General features: G+C 40.7%; 1 protein-coding gene across 1 annotated transcript in view; it reads right to left on the bottom strand.

Moving 5' to 3' along the window:
* Nucleotides 1–5379: 5379 nt before the first annotated feature.
* LOC135250273 (regulator of microtubule dynamics protein 3-like) overlaps nt 5380–22552 on the bottom strand; it is a 46187-nt gene continuing 29014 nt past the window's right edge. The window contains exons 7-12 of the mRNA XM_064326406.1: nt 20265–20340; nt 19559–19636; nt 12435–12533; nt 11767–11820; nt 10126–10206; nt 5380–9334 (exon numbers count right to left, since the gene is read on the bottom strand). Of these exons, the coding sequence (XP_064182476.1) occupies nt 9284–9334; nt 10126–10206; nt 11767–11820; nt 12435–12533; nt 19559–19636; nt 20265–20340 (439 nt within the window). The 3' untranslated portion in view covers nt 5380–9283. The remainder of the gene's footprint in view (nt 9335–10125; nt 10207–11766; nt 11821–12434; nt 12534–19558; nt 19637–20264; nt 20341–22552) is intronic.

The following is a 22552-nucleotide window of genomic DNA, read 5'->3' as shown; positions in this document are numbered from 1 at the left end:
CACTGTTTCTGAAGACAGTAATCAGGTAATGATTTTCTACTATGCACATTTCAAATGCTTGTCTTTTCAAATTCATAACCAATGCGTTTTTCTTACTTATACCTCCTGAGAACATTTTGTCATTTTACAATTACAAAAAAATAAATAAATAAATAAATTCCTTTAGCATGCGCTCCTCAAAATTCCCAAAGAAAACTTTAAACCATTGTGACATTTTCTTCCCATAAGTTATCAATGTTCACCAGTTATGTCATTCCAATATCCAATACTGTTTCTGGGTGGTCTTCATCTGCTATGATCATTTAAGGTCCCATGGCATTTATGACATGTACAGCAAGAGAATGGCTCTTCCTCAGGGTTCTTGCCAAATTGACAGCTTCATTATATCACATTGACCATCTAATCAACTCCAAGCATAATTTGCTAAACAACCTATTACTTTTTCTCAGTTTATTGTATTAAATGAGTGTTTCCGCACAAAATGGCTGCTGTTCATGAAGCAGGTAAGTGGTGCACACTGGTGGTTGATGTAGTTTGTGACCTCCTACCCCTATTTGTAAAACTCTTTCAGCAGATTCTGTATAAACGAAATACATTATGTGATAAAATTCTATTTACTAAACCACAAAAAACATAAATACTGTTCAGCTAAACCAAAAAATTATTTCCACCTGAATGCTTCAGGTACAGTAAAGGTTAATTATCTATTTTGAAGAACATATTAATTACATTTCAGTTATATTGCTAAACAGCACAATTTTTAATGGCTGTGCTCACGGGTCTGTATTTCATATTTAGTTCAATTATTTGCCCAGGCCACAACTGACATTGTAAATTCTTTGTCAACTGAACAACACTGAAAAACCTTTTTGACAATGAGTAAGGATATTCTATGATGTGTTTACTGCAATTTGTTCTTTGGTTCTCATTTTATGCTCATGTCAAAGCATAAAAGCTAAATTCTTTTTTAAATTTATATTGTAGGAGAAAGCTGAAAGGCGAATCAGGTATGTATGATAACATACAAACCACTTGTTTGACTCATCATAGAAACATATGCTTCTTGCAAAGGGGTTTCATCACATCTAATGTCCTTGGAATCTGTACAGAGTGTTCTAAGAGCAGGAGAAAAGGAACAGAGACCATTTTTAAGCATGACTGAAATTACATGTCTCTTGCCTTTATTAGACTATTTGACTATATGGCCAAAAACAGAGCACATGGGTTATTTTTAGAAAAAATCCTAATTTTTGATGCGGGTAGCAGTTTACTGTGGATTGAATTTAGTATTGAACTGAGATCCCTCAATGCACACCACCACCACTACCCCACAGTAATCAGATTTAAGTGGTCTCAACTGAGCCAATTTTAAAGTACTTTCAAATTCATTATGCCATTTCTTTGTTTCTTTACAATATCCTGTTATTAATTCTATGAGTGTAAATCTAGTTTCATACCACTGTTAAGATGTCTGACCAAAGCTACAATTCAGTGTTGAATTACCTAATTTATTAAATATGTATATACATATGGGGATATATTTGAAGCTGAAGTAAATGTAACACTACCTTTTACTGTAATGAAAGTTTTACACATAGCTTTATTTATCAACCCTAATCACGTGCGGCCATAAAGCAAAGGCTTTCCAAAAAAGAGTAATGGACTTGTTTTGTTCAAATAAGGTATTTCTAAGTCTTGGCATCTTTCCCAATATAATTTCGAAATCTAATTCGAAAACAAATAATCATCTTATACTGATTCTTTCACTGGAAAAAAACATACGTTATGATGTTTTATGGCAGAGCTGAAGAAACCAAAGTAAGTACAAAAAACAGTCTGTTACGCATGGAATGAACAAGACTGTTTCCAGCCTTAAACCACACTACTCCACTTTTACAAATCATGTAATTCCATATCACCACAAGCCTATCATAAAAACTATAGCATGTCAAGGAAATGATTTTCAATGACTCTGCATAATTATTATTCTTTTCGTAATACATTCAGAGCTCAGTTAAAGCTATCATAAAATCTAAGGCCAAATCCTTTTCAAATTCCAAACATTCTTGGAGTTTCTGGTAATTGTGGTCTACACCTGTCATTCAAATTATTTCACCAAATGATAGTGAAAACGACCATATCCCAAAACTGGTAGCATGCATTTTAACACATCTTGCATTTTTATGTAATTTTATTATTTTTTATTTTGTTCAAGGACTTGTTTGAGACATTTAAGAGATTCAGTTATGATACTGCATTCTGGAGGTTAGAGGGCAGAAGTGGTGCAACATCAACATTTACCACTTACAAGGGATGAGAGGATTTGTGGTATTAATGAATCTCAAGTTTAACTGAATCCTTGCAGAGGATACACTGATTTAATTTGAATACAAGTAAACTATGACTGAATTACTGCATCCAGTGCATCTTCAAAATCCAACATGTGGCACATATTTATCTATAGAAGAGAATACTTTAAAAAAAATCAGTGACAGGGTGTAACACATGACTGAAAGAAAATCTTAAAATAAAATAAAGTTGCAACACGCTCATTACTTCTTGTTCTAAAAAGTCATGTGAAAGTAGTGCAACATCATTGAGAATAAACAGACTCTCATAACATTTTGAAAATTAAATAGCAAACACTACAGTACATGTTTGTAAAATGTGGGTACATTAGGAAAAAAATATACCAGAAGGTAATGGAATGTTTAACCAACCAGATTACAATGAAAATGGATGTAGTCTTCAAAGTATGGTCACTATATCAACTGCTCTTGGGTCCTGGAAAGCACAACATCAAAATTGCGGAAACTATTGCCATTCTGATCCTGCAAGAACTACAGGTAAAGAGAAAGGTTTGCATACGTTTGGGTCATGTGAAATTGCAGTCAGGTCCAGCCGGCTTTCGCCACCCGCTTCATCTTTCTCTTCTGCCTGGAAGCCTGCCTGTGGGTCAGGAACCTCAGGCACAAGAGAAGGCTGCCTGTACCCTTCCCCTGGCCTGTGGTGGGTAATGCCATGCAGCTGGGGCAAATGCCCCACATCACTTTCTCTAAAATGGCCAAACTGTATGGTAACATCTACAAGATTCGATTAGGCTGCAATGATATTGTGGTACTGAATGGACATACTGTACTGCAATAGCTCTGATCCAGCACAGCACTGTGTTTGCAGGAAGACCAAATTTTCCTCTCTTTTCTGAGTATTTATGGTGGCAAGAGCATGACATTCAGCAACTATAGCACACAGTGGAAGACACATTGCAGAATTGCTCAAACAACCATCAGAGCTTTCTCTTCAGCAAACAGCCAGACCAAGAAAGCTCTTGAGTAACATATCTTGGGAGAAGCCTTGGATCTTGTCCAGATTTTCCTGAAACAGTGGCAGTCCCAGAATTTTAACAAGCTGTTATTTTTTCTTAATTAGGGACTTTTCATGATTATTTACCCTCTCAAGCTATGTTATTTCAGAAATAGCTATACATGCCAAGGATAATAAAAATATATTTTCACATCGTGCGTATTGTGCTATATTGCAAATAAATAAGACTGACTTGATCAAATTCTAACTGATGAAATTCAGGCCTGAGGTGAACTTCAGAAAATGGCACACCATTATGTTTATGGAGACAAAGGATATAGGCTAAGCCATAAACCTATGAACTGCACACAAATAGCAGATTACATAACGTATGTGTGATATTTCCCTCCTGATTTAAGATTTCCATTTGTGAATTGTATACACTTTTCATGTCAATTCTTCATGCTTCACGGTAAGGTTGCAATACCTCCTGTTGGAGTACACTGATTTACATAGAAATGATAAACATGGATCTGAAGAGGTGCTAATATCTAGACAAACTGAAGACTCTAGATCTGATACTCTGCCCTACCCATCAGGGTGTGTGCAGCATCTCCACCTTCTGCTGTGACCAAGAGCCTGCAGGACATTGCAATGGTGGAGAACTCTGAGGAAGGCTTGTTTTCACAGGGGTTAAGTCAGAGCAGGCCAGGCCGATGCATAGGTTCCGTACTGTTCTATTTTGCTGTCAGGATCGAGACCACAGGGGATCCCACAGGGGGAGAGTAAGCAGGGAGGCAGACGGCTGGCTGCAGAACGTGCCTTCAACCGAGCAAGCCCCATTGCTCTCCCCTCCATGAAGAGATGTAGCCCTGCTGAAAGACTCTCTTTCACCCAGCCACCCAGCATACCCAACTTGCAAAAGTCTTCGAGCCTCTCAATTTAATTCCTGACAGGAAAACGAAGCTTGTACCGAGCCAACAAGTTATTTTTTTCTTGTCTCGTTTCATGAAGCCTCAGTACCCCATTACTGCCAAAAACCACTGAAGAGATTTCCAGATAAACACCCAACCCAATTGCTTTCCTGAAAAGATATGACACAATAATTTTAAATGCAGTATAACTAATGTAAAGCAGTTATGTATCATTCATATAAAGTCAGCCAGGAATCCCCATTTACCAAATCCCCTGACAAATTTTAAAGTGGGGAGAGGTGGCAGCTGGCAGCCAAATCTAATTAGATAAAATTACACATTGCAACTGATAACGGTTGCAAGTCCTTTCATAATGGACATCAGACCGAATGGCAACATTTCCATTATTTTAGCTATTAAGGAGTCAAAATTATTTTATACAATAATTTAATTACATTTACCAAGTCCTAAAGCCCACTGAAACCCATAAAGTAAGCATCTTTTAAAGACTTATTACAGGATTACAGATTCAACAGAAGACATAGAGTGAAGACCTTTCTTCCAAGAAATCAGTACAATGATTGAATAAGCCTTCCATGAAAAAAAGAGGAAATTCAATATCAAAGTAATAGGAGGTGAACCACATATGCACTCAGCTGCTCAATTCAGCCTTGCTGAGGTAACCTCAAGGTAGGTTGAGCTGCAGCCCAAAGCTTCAGCAAAGCATTTGAAGAACGGAGTGGTGACTGAACTAGAGGTGTGACCTTTGGATTCTTTGGGGTGAGGTGCTGAGTAGTCATGGTATAGCTTTACTGTTTTTCTAGAAAATTTTAGTTTGAGTTTTCTATTTTATGTCTGGTTTTAATTTATGGGGGGTGAGGGGGCGGAGTGAGGGGGAACACATCTCACATTTCGAAGCCACAAACATTTTGTTGGAATCAACAGACTCCATAGCACAGTGCAAGGGAGTCCAGGGGAGAGGGGGTCCAAACACACTCAGCTTCCCCTACAACTAAACTGACCAGGGAGGAGATAAATGGTTTGAGGAAGGGTGTCAAATCCCCTTGTTTAGCATTGCCTTTCTATACTCCCACTGTCCTGGTATTGGCCCCATGGATCTAAAAAAGAAAAGAAAAGAAAAAAAAAAAACAGTAACACGCAATCTCATGAGGAGGTTTATCCATATTTATTTTGGGGTTATTACAGAACATTTTCACTTCAACCACACTCTAAACACGGGAGATATGAGTTCCACCTGTGCATACGAAATATGTGAATAAGAGAAAACTGACTGAAAGACAGTAGAAAAAAATCAGTAAATGGAACACAAATAATACCTTTTATAATACAGAAACTAGGCATTTGCTAAAGTTTGAACCTAATAGAAGCATTGGTTTAATTTGTTTTTTTAAAGTGAATGTGAATTCTCTAGTGAACTAATTCTACACAAGCAGTGAACACATGATTTTCTCAGTGAAATTTTCAGCAGCAATGAAACATTACAATTTATGTATTTCTGTCACTTAGATATGAGTTTCAGAACATTTCACACCATAAAATATTTCTAATGAAGGAGGCATATTTGAACAGATGGGGATTTCATAGTACCTATCGCAGTCAATCATAAAAAAAAAACATATCACTTTACTTCAGATATCCAGACACCACACATTTTTACCATTCCCAATGTCCTGAAGAGAATCCAAGTTGTTCTACTTGCCAACTATTACTACAGAATTTTTCGACCACAAATATTCACATAAAACCAGGTGGCAGGCACACTTAAAAAGTCTATTGCTTCAGAGTTTAGAGAGATGGATACTATAGTTTTAAAGATATTCAATCTAAAACAAAAATGTACTGTACATATGTTCATTCACATTCATACAAACATTCAGATTCTCTTGATCCCTATTATACATGTAAAAACCTGCATGGATCTCTGATTTAGCATTCAGAAATCCTCTTCCCTGAAAAGAATAACTAAAGTCATGAAAAATATATGAGGCATCAGAATATGGAATTGGATATGAAAAAAAAAATTGTCATTGAGATGGAGTTTCAGTGCAAGTGATCTGAGGTTTGTAACTATGCAACTGTATGCAAGTGTCTAACTAAAAACATTGGTCACTGTTAATGTAAAGTGCTGTCCACATGATACACAATTAAAGGCCATATCTTTAGTATTCTTTCTTCATCCTAATCCTAATTCTTCATTTCTCATACTTTAAACATTTATTTCTATACTTAAAACAGGGATATGCTTATATAAATTTTATGAGTACATTCCCTATGTATAACCTCAAAATCAAAATTAAGATGTTGAAACATCAGTCTTCCCTGGTTCGTTAAACAGTGTCTTGCTCTGAGCTCAATGTGTTCCAGCATTCCTTATTTCAGACTAGTCTCTGAGAAGTTGTCCGGGCAAGGAGTACTTCTCTAATACAATATAGATCTTTGGGACTGAAGAGCTTGCACTGCTTGGGAACTGAAGGAACTAAAATATTCTTCAGCACATATAAAAAACTGTCTGGCCCAACAGAAAATATACACTCAAACTGAAATACTATCACGCAACCATAGAAAGTGAACGTTCTGTCTAAGACTGTATTGATGTTGGCAGACAATCTGATGCAAGGAACACATGTAGATGTAAGTTTAATTCAGGTCAACTGTCTGCAAGCTATGGGGTCATTCCAGACCAGACCATTCATAAGAAGTCCAGGAAAGATCCACATTTTGTGTGAATCACTCTCTCTGTTTTCACAGCTTTTCCCATGTTCTTGGGAAAAGAAATAGTATTACTGAAGGTGTCAATGAAATTTCATTGATTGGTAAATTACACTGATTGAAGGAATGACAAAGAAGTGTGTTTACATTACCGATTGATGGCATACTAACTAGAGCAGTATACACTGGAAAGTAAGAACGCGCCTATGACTCAGTCACAACCATGGACTTGCTCAGAAAGCTAGGGAGTTTGTGTTGGCGCACTCCGAGTAGACATCACGTACCGCACTAGGCTTAAACTGGTGCTTCTGACGATGTCATTAGCAGTGACACAGGTGTAAATAAGTCTGCTCAGTGCACTCCACCCCCTGATGAGTCAGCACAGCCCTGACTTCAACATTCTGAAGAGCACTAGGAACCCCTGACCCATGTGACACAGAGGCTCAAGAGCACATAACCATGGCAGCAGGAAAACACTAAATTTAACAAACAGGTCATACTGCCCGCTGCTACTCTTCCAACTATCACTTTATCACGTTACGTAACGTAATAATCCCACTATAAAGCTATGGATTAGGCTACGCTGCACATAAAATTCATTTTCATTCCTGACATATAGACATGATTTCACCGCTTGAATTTTGTATTTAAAAATATCACCACATTTTATATATTTTAAAGTTAATAGAGTAAATTATCAATAAAATTTGTGAATGCAAATTTATATAAATACTGTTAAACTCAAAATAAATAAACATAATATTTCATAGACAGCTGAACATGAAATACATGAAAATTAAAAAAGTTACAACACCCATCAACTTTTAAGCCATCATGGCATGTACATACTGCAATTAAAACACAAATCACAAACCCTGGCCTTGACAAAATACAGCAGCAATATAGTGTGTACTGTAGATTGACTACCAAAATGTCCATTGGCTATTCAAAGTCTTCCAAACTACTGTATATTGACTAGCACAATACTAACAATCAAAAAAAGCATTTCATTTTTCAGTATAACACAAGGGCATTTCAATTCTGAAAGTGTTGAGTAATGTCACATATAGTACTACTGAATCAGTATACACAAAACAATGTAAGAAACTGAAAAATCTGTTTCTACACTAAAGGTCAGTGGGATGCACGTGATCACAAATGTTCAACATAAGAACACATCAGATACTTCTCAGAAATTTGATCAAATTACGGCACAATCCTAATATATAAAATATGCCGTGAAAAAATATTCAACATTTAAAAAGGGAAAAAAATCACTTCATAAAAAATACTGGCTGAAAGGAGCCAGACAGAAAAAAAGACACTAATTTCTCTAGAGGAATCAGAAATAAAGATTTCAGTGCTAACCCTCAAATGACAGTGCGCTGTGCTTGAGTTGAACTAGCTGTTGTTCTCGGACCAATTGAGACTGTCGGCTTATGAAGTATGACACTTCCTTTAACGCATCTTCCCTGTCATCAGGGCATTTCTCCGTGCACTAAGAACAACTGTGTACTCACTCGACATGGACGGTGTGCTTATTTTTTATTTTAATTTAAACTAATGTAACCCAGAATTGGTCAGTGACGTCCTGTTGGTAATTCTGGTTTGCCCAAAAATATTTTTCTTTCTTTCTAAAAGCCCTCTGGAATTATGTCATACCCTTGAGAATTGTGCAACACTAACAATATTGTTCCAGTGGATATTACAATGGGGGTAAAACAAGAGCAAAGCCCCTCTCAAATAATTAAGTTATTTTTCACAATACGGGGTTGATATCGTGCATAAAACAAAAACTTTGGTCAGTTTCTTCATCTGATACATATAAAGTTGACAGATTCGGCGTCAGCTAAACTTATCGAGATGCCCAAGCATGCACTTTGGAATCTCTGAAAATAAATGTAAATAATGAAATTACTCGCATTTGAAGCCCATAAAGTTTGTATTTTCAGTGCATGTTTGTAGTTTATGGGCTGACTTAACCTTTACAATTACAGACTACCTCGCCATTCAAAACATTAAAAATGGCTTATGACTTCTTATAACCCATTCAAAATTTTATATCTATGGCAATGCCACAAACTGCATTACCGCATTATCATTGTATTTGGAAAGCACACTCGGCATAGAGCTGGGCTTAACAGTGCATGGGAATGTCAAACAATGTTTGTTGCAGCAAAGCCCCCATAGTAGAGCGGGGTCTCAGTGCGCACATTTGGGTTTTTACTGAGAAACGCGGTGACTACGTGCTCCAGATCCACATCCGCTGGCCTCCCAGGCAGCTCCTGTCCCCAGGCGGGGGTCTCCATTGTTCCCCGCCTGAACCATGGGGCTCCTCAGTTCCTCAGGGGTTCTAACGCTTCTTCCAGACTGCTGGCGTCTCCGTCCTGAAGAGCCAGGAAGACAGAGGCAGGATTTACACACATTAACCTGCCAGTTCTCCCCCCCGCCTCTCCTGACGACTGAGCACGGGGCTGCTGGAAAGGCTGGGTCAGCAGAGCTCCACGGGGCCAAAGGCAGCATTTCCTGAACGTGATTATTCACTAGCGACCAGAGGCGAAACCAATGACTCAGCACTTGTCCACATTGTCATAGGAGTTTGTGATAAAGTGCTTTCAAAAGCACGAGAATGGAGAATGGACAAGAAAACAGAAGACTTCTGGGAACGGAAAACCCTTTATCATGCAAGAAATGCTCATAGACTGATCAAAATGATTTCGATTAATCGATTCTGAATTCTGGGAAAGGGCTGGATGCTGTAATAAACACAAAGTCACGGACACACTGACAGGTGCAGCTAGCATGTTGCATGCGCATGCATGTTAAAAGAAGCCTCAAACACAGGCGTAGAGGTGTAGAACACGGGCACAATGAATCACAGGGGGGGTTCCCCCCACCCCCGAGAGGGCTGCGCCGAACACACCAACAAGCAGCCACCAGAGTCCTCGTCACATTCAAGACACATTGCTGGGGTAGAGGGAGGGGTTGAGTTTGGGAGCATGGCAACCTGAGTGAGTGGCAGTGCCTGGATGATGCAAGCACAAGCAATTGTAAAGGGCGAAATGAAAGATCCTATGAGACCAAAAAAAAAAAAAAAAAAACTAGCAGTCGAGGGGAAAAATATAAAATAAAAACCTTAGCAGCGTTAATGACTGCTCTACCTTTGGCACGCACTTACCTCATTGGCGATCTTCGGCATCTTGAAGGCAAGCTCAGCCCAGGTCCTGGCCTCTGGAATTTTCCCCAAATCCTTGTGGCACTAGCAGTTCAAAATTACAATGAAGCAATCAATCAAAAGAGCAAGAGACATGTTCTGGAAAGAGCTGAAAACTTGCTATGACCGATGTAGCCCATTTTCCAGTTCTCCACCCATGACTGACTCACGGCTCCCTCGTATGCGTTTTCCATCAGGCGGCTGACAGGACAGGCTCTGGAGATGAGTTTTAAAACTCTCTGAGCCACAGTGACTGAAAGGGACTGTTTCTTCAGGTTGTGCGGTGCAGACCGTTGAACATGGCAGCGTACCCCAGGCCCCTTTCTCCACCATGGGAGCTGAGGAAAATCAACATCTAGGCCTGACAACATAAACCTTCCAAAACCCAAGAACGTGAGGTGAGCTTTAAACAATGACAGCTCAGCAATGAACTTTTATTAACTTTAGCCAGGCGAGATAACCCTCAGCCTTCAAAGTGGAACCTAATAAGAGCAGGACTTTCCCCACCCCAAAAGGGTCGCTGATGATAAAGCCTTATCACCAATAGACCACAGCCCCATGGCTTGGTGACAGATCACTAGCTCTAAAGTCACATGACACACACCTAGAAAACCACCCACGGTTGCAAAGTGAAGGCCTGTCTAAACTGAGTGATCGAGAACCAGCGTGCGGCTGATGTCCTCCACAGTAACTTCATTTCTGGGACCCATGAATCTTTGGCTGAGGCGTGACTAGGGAAGTTTAAGAAGCTTGCTCAGCGGTGGAGCCTCAGGGTTCCTCCAGGGATTTTATCCAAGGGGTGGTCCCTGCGTCACACTTCACTGGCAAACTGCAGCTCCCGTCTGACCGGCCCGAGAAAGGGTTAAGACGATCAGACTGACGTCGCCACGATAGAAACGCGTCCCTCTGCGGCTCGCGGGATTGTGGGAAAACCGTAGCGCGAGTTCGACGGCCCCCCCTGAGGCCATAAAACTTCTGCGATGTCAAATATGACAGAGGCGAAGACTGCATGTTCAGACCGAAACGCTCAGCTGGCACCAGCATTAAGCGGCCCGCGTGAGACTGTCTCCGTGCCACACAGCTAGCGCACCCGCTCTGTTTTCCTTACTTTTTTCTCCTGCAAGACAAGCAGAATATACTGCTGTATTTATGTGCTTGTTCAAATAACAAAAAGAAGGAACAGAAAAGAGAGGGAGCCCATTTCCAGGCAGGACTATGGCGTGAGAAATGATGAAAAATAAATAAATAAATAACGGCGGCGGTACAGACAGCGTCGGGGCAGCCCTTGGAACCAGAGGCAGGCCTGCAGCAGTGGGAGGACACACAACAGTTCCCCTTCACTGCAACAGCCGCAGAAAAACAAAACAGAAAACAAACAAACTATAAAAGACATTCATTTCTTACGCGCGGAACCACAGTTAAGACTGCATGGGTAACCGACCTCCCCAAAACAAACCTCCAGCTGGGTCTGCTTCGGCTCTGGGTACGGAGAGAGTGAGACGGGGCGTCTTGCGGCGGACCGCGGCCAAACACGTTGGCCGGTGGTTCTGTGCTTTAACACGGACAAACAGGCCTCTGGGCACGCCGAGTAAAGTGTTCCCTTACCTTGGCAATGTAAAGCCTGGCTGTCCTCGAGAAGCCCGGGCTGACTTCTTCGGCCTACACAAGACAATACAGAAACAAATGCAGTGAGGTCTTGGATGTTCCTGAGAACTTAATGAGACTTTGATGTCCATGCCTGAGAACATAATACAAAGCACAGACCACCATGGAGCCCGTTTACCTAACAGAATAAAATTGGTGACTGAGACAGTGACGCAAGATGCGAGATAGAATGTTGCTACACTCAATCTAGCATCCCGTGACTTAGATCTCACCTCACAGAAATGTGTGACAGTGCATTAACTGGAATGACTCCTGTTTGAACAATTCATAGTACGACATGAGGGTTCATATCAATGCCCTGCTTTTTTCAACATATGTAGAATCTGTTCATGCAATCTAAGGGAGTCTCACAGTAATAATACCAGCGAGTATGTAATGCAGTAAATAAAAATGCAAAATCCTTTCAAAACTACAAGATTAACTGACTTCTGAATGTGCTAAGCAATTGAATTTTGGAAAAGGGAATGCATTATTAAAGGTTCTGAAAATCAAAGTGGTACATATGACAATCACACGTCTTGCTGTGTGGAGGCCTGATGGAACAGAAGGACCTTCCGTGCATGTGATGTCACAGGACCCATGGCGCAGTGAGTGTGCAGGGACGGTACCTTGAGGAAGTTCTGCAGGGCGTCGTGCAGCGTGGCGGTGGGCGGAGTCTCAAACAGGGCAGCCGCAGCCTTCTTCTCCAGCCATCCCAGGGAAGCGACCTGGAAGAGAAACGAGAGGGAACGGTGAGCTATTCAGCTTAGCACACACACACTTATCCATGGTGCTACACATTTGGCACCGCAATTTATTCAGCTTGATTTCTACTCTGATATTGTGTTGAAGGGGACAACAGCAGGGTCCTTATTAGGCCAAGTTTGTGAACTACTACAAAACAACGCTGTCCACATGGACAGGGGAACAGAGAAGTACCTGAAATTTGTTACACTAGCACTCAAGAAAAATAAATGGAAAAACTCAAACATCATTAATTTAACAATTAGTAATTATTAATGTACATAAAATGGATCATTCGTTTTATAGGTAGCACATAATCTTTTAGATTTAACTGCAGCCTCATGCTTCCTTGGCATGGCATGAAACAAGTTCTGAGGGTCCCATCGAAGGTTTCTGCGTTCCTGAAATGCATCCCATCGAAAATTTCCAGCAATGAAGCATTCTCACAGTAACTTGACCACAATTTAGGACCTACAGATTCTCAAAAGGATTCTGATCTGGTTATAGGGACGGCCAGCACATAGCCATACAGTAAGATATGACTTCTGGGAGTGAATCCAAAGTATTGAATGAATACCGCCAGCTTCAAGACAGGCCATGTTAACATCAGCTATAAAATCTAGGAATTGGTCCGAAACAGCTCACATGGATCTTGCCAAGTGCTTCACAAAGCCTAGTCAAGTTGCTCCTCTAAATGGAAATTCTTATCTTTGATGTGTCAAGGTAATGTTCAGGGCCTTTGAAAATCTCACGTGTACCCAGCAGTCAATTATAGAGCCATCTCAATTCCTCATCAGCTCCTTGTTTAAGCCCATGTCTCTTCCCCTCCTTCTTAATGCTTCTTGGCATCACATGAAGCCAGTGCCGACATTTGTGTTCATATTCATTTTCAGTATTTCTTCTTTTTGAAGAGGGAAGGGGAGGGTCAGATTTTTTCCTGTCTGTGATTTTCCTGGTTTTATATAAACACGGGAAAAAAACTGTTAAGGTCTGGAACCAGTCATTTAGGGCTAAAAACGCAACGTCTGGAAAGGTGAATTGATAGAATTCAGTGTACACAAGCGTTCAAGAGCAGCAACTACTTAGTGGCTTGATAATCCAAGCTGAAGGACTTTTCAAATAAAGCCGCTCTATGCTGCTGATACAGCTTTGTAGTATGGGTATGGCACCACAAGGTCTTCTGCATTCACTAGGCAGGGAAACCAGAGCAGAAGCTCAATCCAAATGAGGGAACCTGCGAGATCAACTGCCATCCAAACCTCGCTGCAAGAATGCACTTATATCTGTGGGAACCTTCTGCCTTTATAAAGAAGGGCTGCCAGCAGTAGCTAAACCCTTTAGCCTTCCATAGCTGCAGGCCACTTTATTTTCCCCAGGACACGAGGGCGCTTCAGGTAAGAAAGAACAGTGTGTGACAGCCAAGGCCTTGAATGGGGCCACAGTAATGCGATACATAGCCATTCTTTTCCAGACCATCACAGGTCAGAAAAGCATAAAATTGTACCTGGAACAAGCCAGTAGTTCAGTGAAAGATGAAGCCTCCTCATTTAGCCATTCTTTCCCTTGGGAATGAAGAGTACATATAGTATGTGCAAGATAAATGCTTCCCCAGCTCTCTATATGCAAGAAATCATCTGCTGTGTACACAGGTATGGAAATTACACACACTGCCAGACAAGTCTACTCCAACCGTGAATTACAAACGACAGAGCACTGGATTCTAAGGTTAAAGCTTGCTTTTCTGTGGAACAGACATGTTCCTGAACATCAAGATGCAAGACAGTCTTCAACAGAAAGCACGAGAAGTGATGGAACTCTTTACTTATTGTTTGGCCATTGCTTCTAATTACACAGAAGCAATCTTGGAGGAAAGAAGCAGAACTGCTGTTGGTGTTTGTCACCATATTATGTCCCCATACTCTGGCACACTAAAACACACACCCACACAGACAAAAGAATGGATTTCTCTAGCTAGTGTTGCAAAGACTTCCCAGTGTCATTTCAGCAAAGCAAACAGACAAAAAACATTTTGATCACTTTTTTGGTCCTCGCTACCAATCCCTTCCTCACCAAATTATTTAGTTTTATTTTTTTTTTAAGAGACATTTTTTGCCAAATACAGGTTTGGTTACAGGTTGTTTTGGGCGACTTTTACAATTCCATAGTTTTATTGGGGAAAGGTTAAGCGATGAACGGAAATATATAATAGTTTCATCCACCATTAGTTGCACGGTAGAACATCGTCTGCAAGCAAGGCTTCACTCAGACAGCAGGTAAACCTGCAGGTGAGACTAAGGTAAATGAGCAAACTGTCTGTAGAAAGCAGACATGGGTGCCAGACTGAGATGATTGATGTTTAGGTGCAGGCAATAACACCCCTACGAAGCCAGAGCATTACCCATATGTATCATTAACTTGCATGTTGCATCTTGCTAGTTCAATTTTGCTTTTGGTTTCCTGAAAGTGATCACAATTGGCAATTAACATGGTATATATAAGTTTTCAAATTCCCTTATTACAATAACTAAAATTATTGTAAGGCACAAAAAATGTCCCCCTAAAAAACCCTTAAATGTGTCCTTACAATGCATTTTATATGACAGCTCCCACGCAAGCCAGACTGCAGCTTCCAGCATGGAACTGAGTAATACTGGCAAAAACGGCACTTAATTTACAACAAAACCATCTAAAGCCAAGTTTGTACATAAATACGAAGTAAAGTACATTCAAAATGGTTAATTTTGAAAAAGGTTAAGAAGACCACACAAAAGAACATTAAATTAATAAAACAGGCAAAAATTGGCCAAATAAACATAAAATCTGTATAAATAAATAAATAAATAAATAAATAAATAAATAAATAAATAAATAAATAAAACACTTTAAGAATGTGCTTTAAAAATCTGAGTCTTCTGGAAGAGAGTTCCAAAGCTTAGGAGCCATTACACTACATGCATGCTCTGTCACCCACAGCACAGATTCCAGAGGCGGCACACAGAACTGGCAAGAGTCCACAGAACAAAGTGCCTAAACAGGGGTATATGATTGCAATAGATCACACAGATAACTAAGGGCTTGGCATGTTAAAAGCAAGTAAAATCACTTTTTAAAGAATATGACATGCAGCTAAGAGCCAGCGCAATTTGTGCAGAATAGAAATTACTTATTCCCATTTTTTGACCCAGTTAGGACACTGGCAGTTCAATTCTGAATGCGCTACAGCTTGTTAATTATTTGTGAAGGAACACCAGGGTAGAGTACAGCAATAGTCCAGATGAGATTAAATAAGAGGCTGATTGGGGGCATTGTTGAGCTGCACCTGAACGTCTTCCTCAAACTCATGTCTGTGTGAGCCCGGGTTGAGAACTGTGGTGCGATGACAAGAAGCCACTCACATCACATGCTTCGGGAAAGAGTGCGAAGTGGGAAAACAATTAAAAAGAAATTTACCCAGAATTACAAAAACATCATGCCAAGGTACAATCTGTCTTTTTAGAGAGATGCATTTCAGAGTCCGGACAAATGACCTCAGATATGGTACTTTAAGGCAACCAATTATGGAACTGGGCTTGTAGCTCCAATGCTGTGGATCTGATTCCCAGCTGGAGAACTGCTATTTTACCCTTGAGTAAGGTCCTTAGGAATTGCTTCAGCAAATATCCAGCTGCATAAAAGGCCTGTATGCACAAAAAAAATCTGTTCAAGTCACCTTGTAAAAGAGCATCTGCTAAATGCTAAAAAAACAAATCTAAACATAATGTTTAACACGAGAAAATTAGCGTGCATACGGTGCTTAATGTCGTGCAGACACGCAATCAGACATGGAGGCGGCAGAGGTGCAGTGCTTTTAGTGTTAACATTTGTGTTTCATCAGAACGGCAGCTCATAATACACTCTGGGGACAGACTGTAGATGATGAAGAGCGCAGGACCGAGCACGGATGCCTGGGGGACACCTTGCGAGGCTGAAGCCCATATAAACTAGCCGTTTTTAAAAATCCACCAGAAATGCAGGGGAGCTCGTTTATTGTTAAGAACACGGGTCCTTTGGTTTATGCAACCCCCCGTCCTGATCACACTAAGAACACTGAAACAGACTGACTATACTTATATACATGCAAACTTATGTGAGCAGCAAACTTATATAGAGTAAAACAGAAGCAATCTGGTGATCAGGCACACACACATCGGTATGGCATACACAAAGGTGCAAACAACACTACAGAGGACCTTTACACACAGATAGCTGCTCTTAACCGTCTGACCGTACAGATGACGTCCACGAATCAAGCGAGGGCCGAATCAAAATACCTGCCGCACGGCAGTCTCCCTTTCTAAGAGCGCCGGGGCATTCGCAGCCTCTCAGAGGCGAAACGGTAGGCCCGCTGCCAGACCCTTGCGGGGCCCCGCGTGGCGCTGGCGCAATAAAACATCCGAGCCGATCCGGGGGACGCTTCTGGACAGCGAGGCCCCGGAAGGCCGGGGCGAGCCGCAGCGGAGGTGCGGATCGTAAAGAACAACAGCAGAGGGATGAAGGGCGCTTACGCGAGCTCTCGGGCCAGCGGCGGGTTCCGGAGACCCCGTTTACTCAGCCTGCTGGTATTACAGGATTTCGCTGCAGTTCCTCTGGCGGTTTTAGGCCGTCTATGAACTTTTTTATGACTAAAGGAGGTTAAAAAACATTTAAGCCAGTTCATTTTGTTCAGTCAATATTACTATGGTGTTAAGGAAAACATGAAAATAATTTAAAAAGGCAAAACAAAGATTTAAGATTAAAAGAGAATTAAGAGAGGCTAAACTGTTGTTTTCATTATTGTAATTTGTCTGTAATACATCATAATTATGAATAAATAAAGCTATGAATTGTCCATGGAAGTCAGGAGGAAGCCATGTTAAACTTTTTCCTGTCACCTTAGTAAGAAATCTGACCACATTAATGAGAGTTTCGTGATGAAAAATGTAAACAAAACTTTCCAGAGAAGCAAGAGTGCACGTCATAATCCAGTTTGGCAATCCTGCTAGCTTTGTGTGACACGAAAGCACCTCTGGTCCAGGAACAAGACTGAAATAATGTGTCCATTTAAAAGAGAATATAGCAAAATAGATTTTATTCTTTCTTTTAATCCAATACAACACAGTGAGTGCTGCTAAGAAAAAAAATGAGATCAAAAGCTTGTGGAACACAAATTAGCAGCAATAATGCATTCATTTTCCAAATGATCAACGTGTCAATTGAGATTGAAAATCTAAGAGTAAATTCAGTAATTTAAAAGTAATTTGTCATGCCTCATATTAACAGTAGTCATTTATATATAGTAGCAATGATCTAATGACCTATCTGCACCCCGTAGTCACTCGCCCATACACTGGTGTTGTAGCAGGATACACGATTGTATTTATGTAGGCTAAACAAGCCAGAGAGACTTCTGCGTCTACCAAGTTAGGTAGCGATCCATATAAAGCCACACTACTGGTGGACAGCAGTCTCCTCAGTCTGTGCATAACTGGTAGCACAGAGAAAAGGTGAAAACACTAATTTGGAGTCACATAATCAAGATAAAATTAAATGACTACCGTTCCAGTAGCACTGGGTAAGATTACACGGGTTCCTTCGCAATTCAGATACTCCAGCTTTTCGATTTGCGGAAGGGTTTCTTACTGTTGGTGACCTCAATGTGCCATTTAGTATATCTGAGGGGTTTCTTACAACTCCAAAACAGTGCCCTAAAGTGTCACTCTGCCCCACTCTTCCCCCCAACATTCTCACTGCTAACACTTTTTCCCAGAAAATTTCTGCAGGCAACAATGTGGCTCTGCTTGCCCAGTTCTATATCCCTGTGGCCTCTTCAAAATCTTTGATGACTTGTATTTATGGGTAACTGATGACTCCTGATGTTAAAACAATAGGAAAGACCAACCTCACAACCGACCACAGGTCCCAAACTAAACTTAATATATCAAGTAAAAATATTATTCTTCATCTTATGTTCAAAAACTTGCAGCTTTGGGGCAATTACAAGGAGTATTGCCAATACAACTATTTGTATTCTGAATGCAAATTCTCGGTTGAAAAAAGGCTGTTCTAATAATGTCGACATAACATCTTAGAGTTTTACTACCTCAGTACCCTTCATGAAATATGACCCAACACAGAATAGATGCAATGTGCACAAAAAGGTAAGACTATGTAATCCTTAAAATGTAAAAAATTGTAGTTTTTATTTCTAACCCATAACATGAATTAACCTTTGTTAAATAGTAACACTGTTAACCTCTATGTTTAGCCATTGCAGAATGATCATTTTCTCTGATTAACAATCATATAACATTATTCATTATATTATGCAAATTATTGCTATCAATTAGCCTATTCACATATTTATTATCATATATAAATAAATATATATCCTTTATTTCCAAATCATTGTCTTGTCTATGTTCTTTCACTAGTAATTCAAGTTGGGCTACAGACGTGCAGTACAGTATACTGATTGGTTGTGGAACTCAATTGTTCTGAATGAACCTGACCACAACCTCACTACAATGACAACAAACATGTATCACTGCATTAGAACAGTCCCTGGTCGATTTAAAATTATTGGATGAGTTGACCAATCCTGCTTGAGCTCCTGTTATACACAGAACAGTCCACACAGAAAACCCAGAGCAAGATTATGCAGGCTAATTTCCTGCTAAACTCATAATGGCATGTCAAATTTTCATGACTCTTTCGCATTTTTGCATCCCAGGAAAACGTACACCTCCCACTGGAACAACAGGGATTCCTGAAGGAACTGAAGTGACCTTTAACACTGGTACCGTCAAAGCCAATGGGAGATATCTACACTAAGACTTATTTAACGGCCCATTTTGAAACTAGTATTAGTAATATATTCATGCTGTGTTTAAAATGATTAAAACAGAGTACCGATACGGATGTATTTACAGTATTGAAATAATTTAGTAATGTTTTTTGCAGCAAAACATAAAGTCCTGGTCAGAAATCCTACCTCATAGCACCATCTTCCCAGAAGGTAGAAGCACAGGGGGTCATCGGCCTTCAGGGAGATAGCTTTGTCTATATGCTCCTGAGAAATAGAAATTGTGAAAAAAGCAGTTTGTTGGCAAAACAAGTCATTCATAAATATTTGGACTAACCGTCCTCTACGCTCCTGTAAGTTAAGGTCAATGAAAACTACAAGGAAAATAAATTCTGAATAAAACTAGATTATGAAACACTGGCTCTCAGATTAAGCTAATCTGGCCTGTAAAATTCCCAAGTTTTGCACATTCAGTCAATCAAATTTTACATTCCCACTTGACCACAGCTGCATACAACCAGCTGAATGTGGCATAGATGAATGTGCCGTTTGAACACTATTACTTATAGGAGTAGTTTCAAATTACAATCAGGAAAACTATTTATGTTGGGGGACCAGCATTTGTATTAACTCATACCAGACAAGTCAATAAGATAATCAAGACTGTATTTGTGGGTAATGTCTAGAGAATACCCCAATGTAACATTAAATAAGCATAATATCAAATTGCCTGCCAACTAATAGCTATGGAGCCAGAATTTACATCACTGGTTTGCAATGTGTCTGTTTATCCACAATTCTAGAATCCTACAACCGCAACATTATGAACACAAGCTGGTCAAGAAAGCAGTGAGAGTTCACAGAACTGGAGGCGTGGGCTGTGTGTGGCGTTTACCTTGAAGACGTGGCTGCTTTTCAGTTTGCCATGCATGCTCTCGTAGTGAGACGTCAGACCTGTCAGAACAGCAAACCTGTGGAGGAGAGACTTCAAGTGAAATGATGAAGAGATGCTTTTTTTTTCATATTATGACTATAAAAGGAAGGTGGTAACTGAGACACCCATGCATTCTGGACAACCCTCTCATTTTTGGGTTGAGCCCAGACCTGCTGTGGTCATAATGTGTCTTCATTTGGCCTCACATCCTCTGAGCAAAGAGCGAACAGAGGTATGGCTGGGGCACTGTCCTACTGCAACATCTTTTCCAAACCTACTTAGTACTTATATAACAGGACAGTTTTGGTAAAGCCATAACTTGTTGCTTTTTGCCTTAATTTTTCCCAGTCAATTCCAGTCTGATGAACTGGAATGTCGGCTGCATATTTCAGATGAATGTGAGAAAAACGCAAACTAATGTGTAGATTGTGACTTGGCTGAGACACATCTATTTGGCCTCTTTGGAGTGCACGTCATCTCAAACACATCAGGCACAGGCTTGTACGCTTTATGACTAAGGTCTGGCAAAGTAGCTTTGCACCTAACTGAACAGTTTGTGCTTTTTTATTATCTTGTGGCATTTGGCAGATGTGTTGGGTGAAAGAATGCATATGATTTTGGGTCCATAACTAAACAGCTCAGGTACCATGCACAAAATTCTGCAGAACACCGACTGTCCAACTCTGAGATTTCCATACTATACCGTACATTCCAAATTCCTGGCATCCACTTCAGCTATCATAGGAATTTCTAAAACCTATGATTTAAAACCATTTTCGAGCACAATGAGTAGGACTGGAGAAAAAAAAAAAACATTCCAGTCTAAATATTTCCCTGGTTCCGTGGTTCAGACGTTTAAATTCACTTTACAAAACGGCGAGCTCTGAAGCCTGATCAGAGCACCATGTTAAACGAAGCCACCATCTTATTTAGCAGATAACCCACCACAAGAGCAGTCAGAGAAGGCATAAACACAGCCCTCCAATTGCCTGACCAGACACAAAGAGTAAGGGCCTCTGAACAGCCAGTACACTAAACTGCGTCAGAGCTTCTCTGTGCCACTCCAACTGTGAAATAAAATTTCCGGTCCACACAAATACTGCCTGTCTTTCATGGGGAATGGAAATGGATTTGACTAAAAACACTTCAGATCCTAGGAATGGCAGATTTAATTAAGACAAACGACCGGGCTCCACAGTGCAAACAGTAATTGCGATTTTCCATCAATCTGTTAAAAAGACATTCAGCGTAAAATTGAAAGGATACTGATATTTTGGGAAACTAAAATAATTAATCCATTTAAAGTGAGAAAGCTTATATGCCCATGGCGGGGGCCTGAAACCACACTGGCCAAGTGTGGAAGCCATTTGGGAGGAATTTATGACAAAACAATTTTACAATATTTCCACTCACTCATATAACAGTGAACAGTGTTCCTCTGTGTCACTGTTCTTTCTCAGGTATGTGCACATGCTGTGGTATCTGTGCAAAATCTGGGAGTAGTATTACCTCAGTCTCTCCAAGAATACAGGGACAGCTGAGCCACACTCTTGACTAACAACACGAGAGATAAACAAACGCCAGTCACGTTGTTGCTTCCCAAGGCTTTTCTACAGACAGAACGAAAACATAAAAGACAAGTTTCAAAAAAATAGTTTCATTGTGGCTTCCAAGTCGATGCCCAAATGCCACTTAGAGGAAAAGAGACTAAACTATCTCAAGGTCTTTGTTCTGAGGCACGTACAACCGAAGACCTGCTAAAACCCCACATTAAAGACGCCGGACAAAGGAAGTGAGATTGAGCGCGTGTTCGCTGTGGAGGCTCGGCAGCCCTGGTCTGGCGCGAGCATCGGCGAGTGCGTGACCCTAGTCAAACTGCAGGATTCCAGATGGCCGCAGTTTAGTAACAATAACTTCCCTACACGGTGGTGGCAACAGCGGGGGGTGAGGCTGGGGGTGGAGGGGGCCTCCAGAGCGCCCCTCCGACATAAAGTCCGCCGCACAAGCGAGCGTAGTGAAGACCGGAGTCAGGGTGTCTGCTTCAATTCTCAGAGCTGGGATCGCATAGCAGCGCAGAACCCATTAGAGAGAGGCCTGCACTTTGGCTGACTCCCCAGCAGAATAGGCCTCTTTCCCCTTTTAGCTCCCCCCTCCCCTCTCCCCCCTGTCCCCCCGTCCTCCCTCTCCTGTTGGAGGTAAGATATATAGGCCTCGGCAGCCCACCACCTCCAAGGTAGCGTTTCTCCGTG

The sequence above is a fragment of the Anguilla rostrata genome, chromosome 1, assembly GCF_018555375.3.
Source record: "Anguilla rostrata isolate EN2019 chromosome 1, ASM1855537v3, whole genome shotgun sequence".
Taxonomy (NCBI): domain Eukaryota; kingdom Metazoa; phylum Chordata; class Actinopteri; order Anguilliformes; family Anguillidae; genus Anguilla; species Anguilla rostrata.
The sequence above is the reverse complement of the archived record's forward strand: the minus strand, read 5'-3'. Positions and strand labels throughout refer to the sequence as shown.